At 39.9% G+C, this 15,659-nt stretch overlaps 1 protein-coding gene across 2 annotated transcripts; it reads right to left on the bottom strand.

Annotated features, from left to right (window-relative positions):
• Window positions 1-6,867: 6,867 nt before the first annotated feature.
• On the bottom strand, window positions 6,868-14,037 carry dhcr7 (7-dehydrocholesterol reductase). Of its 2 annotated transcripts, none has more exons than XM_061705786.1 (8): window positions 13,919-14,037; window positions 12,942-13,052; window positions 12,508-12,730; window positions 12,101-12,191; window positions 11,817-12,030; window positions 10,141-10,345; window positions 9,249-9,380; window positions 6,868-9,117 (listed from the first exon to the last, which is right to left on the bottom strand). In XM_061705786.1, exons 2-8 carry the CDS (start codon window positions 13,037-13,039, stop codon window positions 8,653-8,655), a joined length of 1,428 nt encoding a protein of 475 aa, XP_061561770.1. In that variant the 5' UTR covers window positions 13,040-13,052; window positions 13,919-14,037; the 3' UTR covers window positions 6,868-8,652. The 2 variants fall into 2 exon arrangements, with proteins under 2 accessions (XP_061561770.1, XP_061561760.1); XM_061705776.1 differs by having other exon boundaries at window positions 12,942-13,041.
• Window positions 14,038-15,659: the final 1,622 nt, after the last annotated feature.

The following is a 15,659-nucleotide window of genomic DNA, read 5'->3' as shown; positions in this document are numbered from 1 at the left end:
GTGGATGAATCGAATCGTTGTTAAAACGAATCGTCACACCCTAATTTTTATCTAATACTTAAACAAAAATTTAATATTAGATGCAACTCAATTAAATAATACCAAAATATTTGACAAAAAATATTTTAAAATGAAAAAAAATGAAAATACACAAATATTAGAAATGCTCAAATATGAATACAAAACATATTTTCAATTCACTTTGAAAAAAGACAAAAATACAACATTTTTAACCATCCAAAATATGAAAACACATTAAAAAAATTACACAAAATACGAAAATAGACAAATATATGTGAATATTAGAAAATATATTAAATATTGCCACAGAAATACTTAGAAATATCGGAAAAATCTGAAAAACAAATATATTGCATTTGCAATAAAAATAGAAGACAATAATAGAAAATACTAGATAAATATTAGACGGAATATAAAAGAAAATCCACAAATATTAGAGAGTATACATTCACATTACAAGATAAATATTACAAAATAGCACAATATATTAGACAAATAATGGCATCAAATATTAGGCACATTAAAATATAAAAAAATAGGAAAAAATACAATAAAAAATAAATATTAGATACAAATATTAAATGAAAAATGCCTAAATGTTAGAAACAATATACAAATATTTGACAACATATTCAAAAATAGGAATAAAAATGCCAACAAATAATAGTATAAAGTAATACAAAAATATTAGATGAAAAATAGAAAAATAAATGTCATGAAAAAAATAGACCGTGAAGAAATACACAATTGCTAGACAAATAACTATGGTGACAAAAAATATTAGATACATCAGAGAGGTCTAAAAGTACATAAAAAAACAAAAACATCCAATGTATTCCAGTCACTTTGTGTGGGCGTCCCATATTTCCAGCCGACCTCCGTCACGGCTCGCCATGTAGCCGGCATACTTTGGCGGGGCGCGGCGAGCCCGGAATATCTGGTACGGCAGTTTCGGACAACTGGGTTTCCACCGGTTGTCTCCAAGGCAACCAAATACTTGCGCGCAATCCCCTTCTATGTGGACTGGACCAGCTGTTGTTTTCGCCGGCGTGTTTATGTGCCGGCCGGCATGTCACGAGCCCGTACAAGACAGTGGAATCCCTGCCGATGCTCTGATTCTGCATTATTTTCAGACATGGCAAAAGTACTCACACTAATGTACTTGAGTAGAAATACAGATACATAAATAAAGACTCCTGTACTTAAAGTAAAAAAAAAAAACTAGAATATGTAATATATCTACCTCTATATTCCATCTATCTACCCTAATTTCCCGTGTATAATGCGCACCCATGTATAATACGCACCCCAAAAGTTGACCTAAAAATTCTGGGAAACCCTTCTACCTATGTATAATGCATTTTTACAATGCATGATTTTGCTTCTATCCATATGATCAAAACATGCAGTATTATCTGTATGGTGTTAGTTTTTTCAATTATTCTGAATTATTCTGACATTAAGCACTTTATTTGACCACGTAATACTTTCTATTTACTTGCTCTTATTTTGAAATTCACAGCCCTACTTTTATTTGGTAAATGACAGTTGTGCTCATGTTTCATTACCCAGGCAGTATTTGTAAGATGGGTACAATTCTTTAACGAAAACATGGAGGACCAGGCGAAACACATTTAATTTTATTTTCAGGCAAAGAGAATTAAGGTTATGGATTATACCACTAAACTTAAAACAGACCTCCTCCTATTACAAGAAACGCACCTTACTAAACCAGAAGAAAAATGCCTCACTGACTCTAATTTCACTCAGGTTATCTCGGCCTTTTATAACTGTAGACAAAGAGGAGTCTCAATACTAGTCCATAAAAGACTACTTTTCGCAATAAGTAGTACAGTTGTAGATCCAGAAGGCCAATATATAATTATACAGGCTACAATATTTAACAAGCTTTATACAATTGTCAATGTAAATGCTCAAAATAAAGATGATCCAGTCTTTTTTCACATGCTCTTTTCACATTTGTTAAACTTTTCGGCCACTTGTACAATTATTATGGGAGGTGAGTTTAACCTTACGCTAAATCGCCTAATAGATCGCTCAAATCTCAGAAATGGTAATCAGCCACAATGCTCCAATATACTAGAGCAGTATATGGATGACTTTGGTCTCGTTGACATATGGAGGCTGAAAAACCGTACAAAAAGAGAATACACATTTTTCTCGTCAGTTCACCGCTCTTTCTGAAGAATAGATTTCTTTCTTTCGAACAATTAGGCAGTTCAAAGAATTACTCCCAAAATACATCCAATCATCATCAGCGGCCACGCACCGATTTCTCTCAATCTAAAAATTGAATCAAATTTGGGACCCTCACCAACATGGTGCTTCAACACGTCCCTATTGGAGGACCCAGATTTTGTTTCTTTCGTGAAGAAGGAATGGGATGAGTTTCTGAAATTCAACGACTCCCCAACCCTATACCCATCTCTGTTGTGGGAAACCGGGAAAGCTGTTTTGAGAGGTCGAATCATATCATATTCTTCGTATAAGAAAAAACAAGAACAAAAATTGGAAAATGGAATTGAGGAAAGAATTAAACACCTCACCGAAGAATATGCAATTAATCCGATAGATACGCTTAGAAACCAACTTCAAAAGGCAAAACATCAATTAGACATTATCTTATCAAAAATAACTGATTTTCTACAACAACAGTTAAGATACACAAACTTTGAGTACAATAATAAAAAGGGAAAATTCCGTCGACAATCTACTATGACCAGACAGGCTTCATTAAAGGTAGAGGTTCCACAAATAATGTCAGACCTCTGTTGAGTTTAATTAGCATGTCACAGCGTAAAAATGTAAACATCATGTCACTTGACGCAGAGAAAGCTTTCGATAAAGTTAACTGCGCGTTCCTGTTTGTAGTACTTTGCAAATTTGGCTTTGGAGATTCATTTATACATTGGATAGCAACTTTATACAATTCGCTGGGTGGTCGGTTGTCGGGGTGCCTCGGTGGGGTCGGCGGACCGCCCTGGGTCCCTCGGTGTGGGACTTGTCCCCTCCGCCGGGCTGCTCTCGGGTGGACCCCTGGGCCTGATCCCGCCCCTCGATTGATCGGGTGGGGTCCTCAGCCGCCGCGGTGCGACCACAGCAATTACAGGACACTTCTGTCAGTCTTTGTGCATGTAAAACGGTATCAATTCGCTTGCATGTATCCGCAGGCACACACCCCTTACTGCAACAAATAACTCATGGTAATGCAAATCGCTTGTGTATCCCCTCACTTATACTCTCGTCCTGTACACTTTTATAATTTACATAATTAATGCCACCACACTTCAGTTGTACAGCCGGGTTCACGACCCTGGTCCTGCATGCTTCTTCTCCTGTCCTTGTCCTGTTCTATCTTGTCCTGTCCTTCCCTCACAGGGCGTAGGCACTTCAGCCCCATGCAACACTCATATTTAACGTTTCATTGTTGTTGATAACGTAATGATTTACTTCTCTCATCCTGTTTACAATTATTGCTTTGTCTTTTGTCTTTGTTTCTTTCTCCCTTCTCGAAACTTTATTCTGTTCGACTGATCAAGTCTGATTCTCAATAAACCTCAATTATAATGCCACAGCGGAAGCTTAAAAACTCCACTGTGACACAATAAAACTGTTTCGGCATAAAAGGGACACAGATTTAGTTACTTCCCACCGCTAATTATGTTTTTTCTAATGGAGCAGTTTTGAGCTGTCTCGCTGCTGCTGCTCGGTGTGCTGATCCGTGACTTGCGTTTTGTTGCTGTGACTTCATTTTTACCTCATCACACGAGGATTTGGGGATTTTGCTTTTTAATCCCTCCTGGCGCTGCTAAGCCTTCCCCCCCCCTCGTTTGTTTAGCTTTGTTTTACAACAAGTCAAACTTTACAAGATAACAACCTAATAACTCACACTGTGCTCATGAGGTACAAACACTCCCAAAGTTGTACAATTCCACTAAAATTAGCTTTATGTAAACCAAATGATTTCTGTGACTGTTGTCGTCTGAGTCCATCTTTTTGGGAAAAATGGAGACGGTTAGCTTCTTGTGCTGTTAATGATGACTCACCCAGTGCTATCAAACAGCTTTTTGTTAACAAATGACTTTGATTTGGGCTCTTCTGTGAGTGTGGATTTAGATTGCTTCATCAACTTTACGTGCTAACTGCTGCTGTCTACTTAGTTGCCACATGCTTGTCAGTTGTGAACAAAAGGTAGAATTTGTTCTCTGATGTTTAGCGCTGTTACTAGTTTTATTTTGATAATTTGCTACTTACTGTTTTTGTTTCACTGCCTTTGGCTTGAGAGGACATTCGGCCAGTAAAAATTTAGCAGCTTTTTGTGAACAAAAAAGACGATGTTGATCTGTTGTCCATCAGTTCGTAATATTTGAGGAGGACCACTAAGTGAAGATGTAGACTGCTGCGGTAGCTTTCCATGCTAGCTTCCCGTTGGTTAGTTGCCCTACGCATACAGTCATGTGAACAAAAGGTAGAGTGTTTTATGTGTGTGTTGTATTTTAGCCAGTAGCCGTGTTTTTGGTGACTAAGTGTTACTGGTTTTATTTTAATTGGTTGCTAGTACTTCCTGATTTTGTATATTGCCGTTGACTCGATAGGACTCTCGGACAGGCGATATCGAGCAGGTTTTTGTCAACCAAATAACGTTTTGGAGAGTTTCTGTGACTTTGAGTCCTTCGGTCTTGATTGCGATGTTTGACCAGAAGGAGCACCAAGTGAAGATGTAGACTCCTCATACGTTCGCCACTGTTTTTGTTCTCTTTCCCTCGGCTCGATCGCACTCTCGCCCAGCGGTATCAAACAGAGTCCAACTGTTTGTGAGTGAAGATGTGGACTGCTATGTTAGCTTCCTGCGCTAGCTGCCGACTGCTTACATGCCATGCATGTGTGACTTGTGAACAAAAAGTAGAGTGTTTTCTGTTTTAGCCAGTATCTATCATATTGATGACTGAGCAAAAGTGTGACTGGTTTTATTTTGGTCGTTTGCTACTTTCTGATTTTGCTCCTTTGCCGTTGACTGGAGAGGAATCTCTCAGCAGCTTTTTGTGAACAAATGACTTTTATTTAGATCTTCTGTGATTGGTGTTGTGTATTTGAGTCCATCTGTTTGCGAGTGAAAGTGTAGACTGCAACGTTTGCTTTCCCGCGCTAGGGGACAACGGCGGTTTCGTGCAGCTTTTTGTAAACTAAGATTTGGATGCTCTGTGATGGGTGTGCTACATTTAAGTCATTCTGTTTATTATATTTGGCAGGAAGGATCACTGAGTGAAGCTTTCTGTAAGCAGAAGAATTGGATGTGGATTCTTCTGTGAAGATGATGTTCCCTGCTACGTTAGCATCTCACACTAGCCGCTTGTTTTGAAAGTCCAGTAAACGGATTGCGGTTGACCTTTGGGGTTCCTACCACCCAGGCTGTCTTCCACCTCCAGGCTAAACATGACCGCTGTGGTTCAAAGGTGGAAAAAGTTCAAGGCGGTGATGAGTTGACGTGCAGCAGACGTCTCGCCTCCAACGAAGTTTTTCGCAATCGATAAAGCGAGCTCTGACCTCCCCGGTCCACAGTGGAGGCTCTTTATGTTTAGTCTGATGGTCAAAGTGGCTCTTGACACTCCATTAGCAGGCCACGGGTCAAAAGGTAAAAGAAAGGCTCTTAAGTCTCCCGAACATTGAAAATATTGACTTCAGCGAATGTTGTGAATAATTTGAATTGATTGAGAAACGTCGAAGGACAAACGTAAACGAAATAATAACAATAAAGCATTTTGGTGCAGAATAAAACAACGACTCAAGTTGAACACAACAACTTGAGTTTCTTCCTCCAGCAGACTCAGTCCAATCATGCCTGGAATGTTCTTTACGTGTTCCCCGAATGTTTTTTTTTTTTTTTTTTTGCTGACAAATCATGTACTTTCCTCTTACAGAAGTGCCCTCTTTCCCCACTGGCATGAGCGCTCGCCTTACAAAACGTCTCATAAAAAAAATCATTTGGCCCCCGGGGAAATCAGCCAAGACTATTGTGTCCCTCCTCCCCACCCCTGGTACGTATTCTTTCTATAAATTCCTCCTGAGCTCCCCCCAAAGTACTTAAATAGAAATCCAAATACTTGTGTAGAAAGAAAAAAAAAGTACTGATACAACTCCTGTACTGAGGTAAAAATTTAAAAAAGTACAGCATTTGAAATGTAGTCGTAGTACAAAAGTAAACAATTATTACTGTCAATTACATGCGGTAACTGTTGTGATAACTAAAGGACCTCTTGCATAGTGCTTGTACTAAAAAAAAAAAAATCACCTGACACGATCTCAAAACAGCTTGTTCACAAAGCTTTAACGTTGTCCCCGCAAAAATGTGCTAATTAGCTGATAACTTGTTAACCTAATGGCATCGTTGCCTGAACTGTATTTGAACGTTTTCAGAAAAAGAAAAACAAAACAACAACGCAAAAACTCAACCAATAAGAGTGTAGTTGCCTCATTTCAACCTAGGAAATAAAACGTTGTCAGGAAAAAAAAAATGTTTACTGAAGTGCAGCCACCTGAAAACTGAACTGAAGTAATGAAATATTTGTACTTTGTTGCTTCCCTTTAGAGTAGCTGCAGCCAGAGGCCCCCCCTGCCCGACAATGCGTGCCTTTCACATCCAGACTTGCAAATTCATAATCGGTTCTGGTTGAATGAGGCCGTTTGTCATGGTGGATGGCGGGCCGCACTTCCTGCCTGTCAGGGATCCTTTGGGAATCCATTAACTTGATAAGAGAATTAAGAGTAGTTCACATCCATGTATCAGAATCATAAATCAATACTGCAACAAAGACAGGAGGCCTTATTGACAGTTTATTATCACAAGAGATTTACGACGCAACGTTAAAAGGTCAAATACAATCCATTCTGGAATGCATTTGTTTGGACGCAGAGACATTTTATACCTAGAGGAAATCATGGAAATAGAAATAATCAGTTTAGTAACCATACAGTACAGGCAATTTTTTAAAATTATTATTACTAGTAGGTTATTCTTATTTTATTGTTGCCTGCATATTTACAGGTTTGTAGAAGTAAAATTTTAGTATTCTTAACTGTCATTCAAGTGTAAAAAAGATTGCAACCTCTGGTTCTATTAACTGCCAGGCCTCCATTTTAACATGGATATTGGAATTCAACAGCCGTCAAATGGCAGTGAATGAGTTAGGAAGTCTGGAAGACAAAAGCATTGGAACTTGAACAACTACCGAAGGGGTGTGCAAACTTTTAAGATCATTAGCCACATTTGACTTTTAAAATGTACACACAGGCCAGGTCATTTGTAGATGGGGTCAAAAAAAAGTTTTATTTTGAAATGAATTATAAAATAATTATTTGTATAATGTAATATTACAAAGAAATAATAATATTAATACACTATATCATATTTAGTATACACTATTAAAAATGTTTCACAGTCCTGCAATGTAAAATGACGCATTTTGGACTTGACATTATTAAAAATTATTGTTTCTTATCAAGACATTGTATCAATGTATTTATGACTTTATTTATCGTCAAGTATTTCATAGCACAAGACTATTTTGCTAATGTTTTAATGCTGAAAAATAATCATACTAGCAGGTGACAAAATCAAATTTTAAGAGACTTTGCTTGTCCTTTGCTGCCCTCTACCGCCCATGTGTGATATATATCAGCTTGAAGCAGAGCTCACTTTCAACTATTAATTCATTCGAATTGAGGATGATTTTTCATAACTAAATGTTTTAGCAACTCCCAGGGTTCAAAGTACATCGTCGTTGATGTCCATTTTTTATAGGGATGCGAACAGAGAAGCGCGACTTCACAAAAGCAGTCAGTGTTGACACAACTTTGTGATGTGATTGCTATATTTCATGATAAGTGATTTTTATGATGCCTCTATTTTTTTCTGAAAAGTTGGTAGTTAAATTCCCGCTAAGAAACTGACAAGCATACCAATTTTCACGTTATTTTACGTCTTAACGTGGAAGAAAATCACTCGAGTCAGTCACGCTTGAACATTGCCAAGTGAGCACTTATTTAATTAATATTAGTTGTTAAGAATTTTTTTATTGATTTTTTTTATTTGTTCTGTTAAATTTGTTAATGCTGGGAAAAAAAGCCCACTTTGTAACCCTTAAAATGTATCATTCCCTCATCATCGTATTATTACATGATTTTGCTTTTGTTTTTTTATTCTGTATTTTTTTTATTATTATATATAAACACGTTGTATATCTTGTAATTAGCAATTAGATTTTATAAAATGGTATGCAACAAGATGTGCTAGTAATTCAGTGTTGCATCAAATAGATTGTAAAAGATATGGAATTAAAAAAAAGAAAAGTAAAATGTATTTTGGCATAACAAGCAGTTGTAGATGTCAGCTGGATAAGACGTGACTAGCGTGTCATTTGAGGAACTTCGACAGTGTGGCGAAAAATCGTTTTTGGTCTCAGAATGTTGTAGATTATCATCAGAAGTTATGAGACCACAAGACATTTGGTCCACAGTGTCGGTCTTTAGTTCAGGGCTTGGGCACATTTTTCTCATCGGGGGCCCATGATATGGTTAAAAAAAATAAAAATAAAAAAAAACCCGGGAGTTGGCTTAGAAGATTCCGGGGACGAGTCGGTGCGGCACAGCATCCGTGTAGCGCTTCCAGTCGGCGCCGTACTTGCTTCCGCATCGGTGCTCGTCTCGCACGCATCGGTGCACCAGCAGGACGCTCATGTAGACTATGTAGAAGTACGGCAGCAGATGGCCGAATCCGCAGGCGGCGCAGTACGCCAGCGAGCCCATCAGGTCGCCCGTGTAGTTGAAGTGGCGCGCCACGCCCCAGAAGCCCGACGTCAGCAGCTTGCTGCGGTGCGCGCCGCCGTCGGCGGAGCGGTACGAGCACTCGATGTAGGAAGGGGGCCGGCCCCAGATGGCGCAGGCGCCCTCGGTGCGGCGGAACAGGTCCTTCTGGTGGTTGGTGGCGCGGAAGATGTAGTAGCCCGCCAGGCCCAGCAGCAGCACGGCCACGGCGTGAGCCGCGGACAGATGCACCGGGTGGTACACCAGGTACAGACCCTGGACAACGTCAACACGTCATACAGCAATCTATTTTGGGAATGTACTCTACACTCATAAAGCAATATATTACGGTACCGTTCCTTCAATTTCCGACAAAGGAAATGTGAAGTACTTGCTTGTGGACTGACCTGTAGCGTGTAGAGGTAGGGCAGCCACACGCAGTCCCCCCAGCCCAGGTACCAGCCAAAGTGGTCGTGGCAGATGTCGATGGTCTTCAGGTACCACGTCTCGTTCCAGAAGAAATCCAACACGTAGATGGCCTGAAATCAAAAATAAAAGCCCAAGAGAGCCATCGCGATTGACTACCTTGACATCAGCGTTTCATTTGTTCCGTGACCAAGCTTGTAACTTCATTTACTTGTATATCAAATCAATTTTCCCCCATTGTAACACCAATTTGTAGATTTTTGGGGGGAACCCATCCTCTGCTACTCTCTGAAAAACTCACCTATTCACGATTTTTGTGCTCAGTCCAAAGCAAGAAAAACATTACTTTGGTGCCAAGGAACTATGTTGAAGTGAGATGAAAGAGTTTCTTCTTAAAAGAAATACAGTAGAGCTTTGCTGCCATCTTGTGCCATCTCGGTGTCAAGGAACAATGTCGAAGTGATTGAGACTTGATTTAGACAAAAGTAACACTTTGCCACTATCTTGTTGCCAAGAAACTATGTTGAACTGAGTTGAGGAGTTTCATTTGACAAAAAATAGTGCTTTGCCGCCGTCTTGCGGCAACTACAGGCAATCCGCTCCATGCGGAACGTCACGTGACCAAACCCACTTCCTATGTATGCTACACTAACGAGCATGACTATGGTTAGATTACATGATTGTTTGACGCTAAAGTATTTAAAATGTTGTTTTCGGCGACTGTGGCTACCCTTGCCCACATGCGAGGGCATTACAGTACCTTCAATTGTTCCATTCCGTTCACTTCACACCATCTGAAGCTTGCCCCCCGACTCAAATTTCTCGACGTGGAGCCACGGCTGCAATTACAACTCTGTGGATCGGCTCGTTCACCTGCAGGACGTTAACCAGCACCATGGAGTTGCTGACGTGGCCGTAGAGCTCTCGTTGCTTGGCCATGTACGAAAGGTTGATGAGCGTCCAGGCCACGATGCCCGGGCGCCCGTTGAAGAACAGCTTGAAGTCGAACCACTTGCCCACACGCGGGTTGAATTCGATGCCCATCATGTAGTTGTAAAATATGTTGCCCGTAAACTTACTGTGGAGACACAACAGATAACTGTTCACTCCTTTTGTCACTGCAGAGCAATTTGGGACTATTACAGTGGAACCTCTCACTTCATTAACTGTAGAGGCAAACTTTTAAGTAACGTTTTCAACATTCGTAACTCATGCAAGTATAAAAATTAGACAACCAAATAAATCAAAAGCACTCACCCTGAGGGAGTATTGCTCAACGTGAGTCGCAAAAACCGTGCATCATGAAGGCTTTGTCAGTATAGTATGAAATATGTATTTATAAGGATAATAAACTAATATATGGAAGCGTATTGCATTCACTTGGATAAAAAAACCTCCTGTTTTTCTGAGTATTTTTTTTTAAAAATATTTTCTTTCTGTTTTTCTGACAATTTTTTTTCCCCACCTGTTTTTCTGACTTTTTTTTCCTGTTTTTCTGAAAAAATAAATTCCCATCTGTTTTTCTGACTTTTTTTTCTGTTTTTCTGACTAATTTTTTTTCCACCTGTTTTTCTGACTAAAAGAGTCACTTGAGTTCCCAGGTTCTCGCCTGAGTTCGATGTGACTCATCATAAAAATTAGTCAGAAAAAAAGAACAAAATTAGTCAAAAAAACAGGTGGAAATTTTTTTTGTCCGAAAAACAGAAAAAAATAGTCAGAAAACAGGTGGAAAATAATTGTCAGAAAAAGAGAAAAACGTAGTCAGAAAAACAGGTGGGAAAAAAATAGTCAGAAAAACAGAAAAAAATTATTCAAAAAAACAAAGCCCTCAAAAAAATTACTCAGAAAAAGTGATTTTTTAAAAATCCTTTAATAAAAAGACACTGGAATGATGCAGTACAGTTGCCCACCACTGCAAATTACAACCACGACAATAAAAAAAGAATTTTCTGAATTTCCCCAAAAGGGGATTACTAAATTAAGTGCTTATCAATCAATTAATCATAATCAATCTGTTATATATATGCCTCGATGACTTTTTGAAATATAAACTGTGCCTCAATTGTTTTGTTTACCTGATTGAGTTCTTGTTTTAATGGCGATGTGGTACTAAAATATAATTGCCAAATGTATTTAAAATATTCTGACCTTTGAGCCCACACCTGTATCTCCCGAATAACTTGATTGCACTACATTTTAGCCTGTTTTTGTGCATTTTTGTATTCTCGTAAAAAAAAATAATAATAATTGTATTTATTTTAGTAAAAAGTGAAAGTCATTAATATAAGTTAGTTTTCAGAATCCAAGAATCTAATTTCCATATCAAAAATATGTTTTTTATTTCTTTATATCAAACTCGAATTTCCTGATCTGGGTTACAGATGTAAGCTATAACATTAAAAACATAACAAAATCATGAATTTTTTTTTATGTGGAACTAAATTAGGTTTTGTTGGCTATTCTAATTTGCCGATGCACACCCTTCCTGCTGCTGATGCAGGAAGTGTTAAAAAAAAAACCACAAAAAAAAAAAACGCAGAGCTCCTCACCAGTCCTGCGCGTTGGTGGGGAACAAATAGGCCTTGACGAAAACGAAGGTGGCCACGGTGTAGCCCAGCGTGTTGGCGCACCACATAAGCGGCATCCAGTTGTCAAAGATGACGGTGGGCGAGAACCACAGGAAGTAGCGGGCGTTGGCCAGCCATAGCACGTGCGTGATGAGCCAGCACTGCAGCCCGTTGATCTCGTACTTGTTGACGAGGCCTTGGGGGAGGTCACGCCGTCAAGGGGACAGCTCACATAATTGTTGTGCCGAGGAAAGTGCGCCGGGTACCTGCGGGGGTTCGAGCGCCGTCCTGAACGCCCCCGACGTAACCGGGGAGCACTTTGTGCAGGATGTCGGGCACGCACATGTACAACACCACCTGCAAACAATTTGTTTACACCTGTTTATCCATGTTGATGGGTTCAAATGGCGCTGGGTGCTAATTTTTCAAACTTTGCAGTAGGCCCTATTGAACAAATTTGACCACAATGGCTGCTTCAAGCCAAATTGGTCACCTTCCTCTTTGATATTGGTCATGGTTCGTTGAGATTTCGTCGCGATTGGTCAAACTGGTGTCGGTGGCAAAATAAATTTTCCAACTGACTAATGGCCAACCGCAACAAGGTGGAAAGCGAACAAGAATTGGATTAAAACAGGCCAAAAGGATGCTACGGCCTTTATCTCCACACTCGTACCTGGAAGGTGACCCACGCGGCGTAGATCTTGGCGGCTGACCGGGTGACGGAGGGGACCCGGGCCCAGATGGAGGGCAGGGTGGTCTCGCCGCCGAAGAGCTCCAGGAGGGGCTGCGTGACCGAGCACCGGTACTGCTCGCATGCCATCACGAAGAAGAAGACGACGAACGGCGAGAAGCACAGCAGAGCCACCACGCTCAGCAGAGAGAACCAGTCCACCTCCCTGATGAACGCCAGCGCACAGAAACGCACGTGGTTCAGCATTTTCAACGTGCGAAACAACCAATCATAATCACAGAGCACAAAAAAGTATTTCTCCTCCGAATGTGTGTATGGTGAGCGGGACGTATTCTTCATAAAATATGGAGAGAAAAAAAAAAAAAAAGAAAAAAAAGGTGAGTGCTGAGGGATTGACATTCTGGCGACCAACTCACCAGGCTCTCCCCCACTGCACAGGCTCCGCCATCTTGTCCGACCTGCCGCGGCCCTCATTTTGCACTCGCCTCCTGGTGACTTCCGTGGAACCGTTCATATCTGCAGAAGGACTAGTTATGCTTCTGAGTATTGTTGTATGCTGCGTTTGTAAATCAGGTTTACAGTACATTTCAACTGGGAGTGACAACAGCTTGAAGCACGCACACTGGGCCTCTTATTTGGAGAACTGCGGCGAGTGAGTCTTCATTTTGTTTCCTCAAAGTGATGTTATACGATAGTTTCCAGTTTCTTGACAGCGAGAGCGTGAGTACAGCTACTTAGGGATACTTTAAAAAGTATTTTTTTAAATAACTTTAAGTGTGTTTTAATATGTTCTAATGTGTTTAAAGGATGAGGAAGGTTTTTTTTTTTAATAATGTCTCTCCATATTAGTCTGGAACTCATTGTCGGTTCACTGTAATAGTATTTAATTTCACTGCAAAAAAAAAAAAAAAAGTCTGCTGCTGCCACTATAGCAAATATAGTACATGACATCCATTCTATTTATTATTTATTAACCTTGATCACTAGTCTGACATTATTATTTTTTTTTAATTAGCACATGCTGTACATGACGTCCACCCTGTTATTGTGTAATAAACTTGATTTGTTATTGATTGGCCATTCAAGGGTGGGAAAACGCTAACAGGTCGAGGTGTTATGTCGTAACTCAAGGTCGTGTCAGACCAACTGTAATAATAATAATAATAATAATGATAATAAAAAACCGACAACAGGTAATTCCGCGTTAAAGCGAACGTTATTATTATAACGTTATTATTTTGGGCAGCCGGTAAAACAATTGGAAAACAGCACGAACAGTGACAGAAGTTCGCCATGTTAGCTGGCTCCCCCCCCCCCGAAAAGAAAAAACATACAATGTCTGGCGGATGTTATAAAACAAAAAGCCATAGTAAGAGTTGTTCCACTTCCTTACCTGACACTTTTTTATGTGTTTTAACAGCACCGCCCTTCTCTTCTCTTCTCCGCGGGACAACCGTTACGATCCACCCAGCAGTCGTCGCTCTCCTCTCGGCTACAGATTGCCTGCTTCTCCCTGGCACCTCCGGATGGAGCTCACCGTCATGAAAGAGCCACGCCCCCAATACGGGAGGCCCCTGGGGATCAGCCAATGGGTGGACAAGAACCCGATTTAAGGCGGGACCGTTCGGTGACGCTGCTCGCTGATTGGCTAAGACTCGCTGAAGCCACGAGCGCCTGACGAATTTGCTCCAGTTTGAATGGCTCAGCCTGTATGGCCAAAAAAACCATCATGTTACATGATTTCGGTAGAATTAAAAAATATAACATTTTATGCGTGGACAATTTATCATTATAGTTATGCTCATTAAAACGTTTTATTTTTATTTGTTTTATTCTGTTGAATCATCATATATTATTTCGTTCTGCTTTTTTCCCTCCATAAATCATTGAGCCATTTTCAGACTTGCTTAAAACTACCACACATTAGATATATATTTATATTATATATATATTTTTTTAAAGTGAGCCTTTTAAATTCCAGTTTTATTATTAGAATCCCTGTTGATTACAAAATCGTAATTTCTAAAACAAAAATATACAATTTTGTTTTAGCTGGGTTAACCCTTTCTGAAAAGGAACGCAATGCTGAAAATGTGCACTTTTACTTATTTTTTTTTTTAGTTTTACTAAATATTTTCAGGTGAACACGTTATGAAATAGTTGTAATAATTTTTTGTTTATTTTTTATTTTATTTTATTCTTTTCCAGATGATTAAAATGTGTCGAGTAAATACAATATTGGAATATTGGTGAAATTTTGATGATTGCACATGTCCATTTGTTCAATGTTTTGGTACTTGAATTGATAATTTTAACAGTCCTCTTCATCATGCTGCTCACATTTTGACATCATGAGACCAAGATGACACCGGACCGTTGATCAACTTTATACCTCGCCACCAAAGAGGAAGTGGCCACCGACCTTAGAGTGTCGCGGTGTGTCACCAGCAGGTTGCAACAGAGAGACCGGAAGAGCCACACAAAGGCAAAGAAGTGAATGCCGAGGTGCAAAAACGTACTGAAACAATGAAAATCGGGATTTGTGCATTTCACTGCTCCCCACTTATAGTATGCAGTGTATCACATCGGCGTGCTCCACTCATCAAAAAAAAAAAAAAAAAAGAGATGAACACAGTTCTTCTGTACATGAGCTTTTTTCCACTCTGCGTCAACTTAGCTGCAGTATGTTTCCTTTTTTTTCTTCCTTCATTCAAGTCTGGAGCGGATGGACGGCTGGTGCCTCCCCACCTCCTCCTCCTTTTCATCCTCCAGACTGTGTGATCAGACTTGTCTAGTTGCTATGCTGTCTGCAAGGCCGTGTGATGTTCACTCGTATCTGGGCCAAGCGCAACACTTTTTTTTTTTTTTTGCACGGTTGGTACGGCACCCACGCACATCACCCTCCACTGTCTGTTACCTCTTTTTACGTCTTCAACCCACGCGGCAGACGACGACAAACACGTATATATTCACAATGAATATATTGTACCGAATGCTGTTCGAGGCAGAAGAGCGATCGCAAACAAACATGGCCGCAGGACGTCTTATTTATTTATTTCCCCCCCACATTTTTGGAATAATATTACAAAGCGAGGGCTAGGGCAGTTAGAGACCGCACTTCATCGCCAAGTCAC

Source organism: Phycodurus eques, chromosome 2 (genome assembly GCF_024500275.1).
Source record: "Phycodurus eques isolate BA_2022a chromosome 2, UOR_Pequ_1.1, whole genome shotgun sequence".
Taxonomy (NCBI): domain Eukaryota; kingdom Metazoa; phylum Chordata; class Actinopteri; order Syngnathiformes; family Syngnathidae; genus Phycodurus; species Phycodurus eques.
The sequence above is the reverse complement of the archived record's forward strand: the minus strand, read 5'-3'. Positions and strand labels throughout refer to the sequence as shown.

What these genes read in the sequence shown, in the direction of transcription:
- dhcr7 (XM_061705786.1), bottom strand. Translation starts at nt 13,039, where the DNA reads ATGAACGGTTCCACGGAAGTCACCAGGAGGCGAGTGCAAAATGAGGGC. An exon ending in TGCTGGTTAACGTCCTGCAG is followed by an intron (nt 9,381 to 10,140) that starts GTGAACGAGCCG and finishes TTTTGATTTCAG; the next exon opens with GCCATCTACGTGTTGGATTT. An exon ending in CCTACCTCTACACGCTACAG is followed by an intron (nt 9,118 to 9,248) that starts GTCAGTCCACAA and finishes GACGTTGTCCAG; the next exon opens with GGTCTGTACCTGGTGTACCA.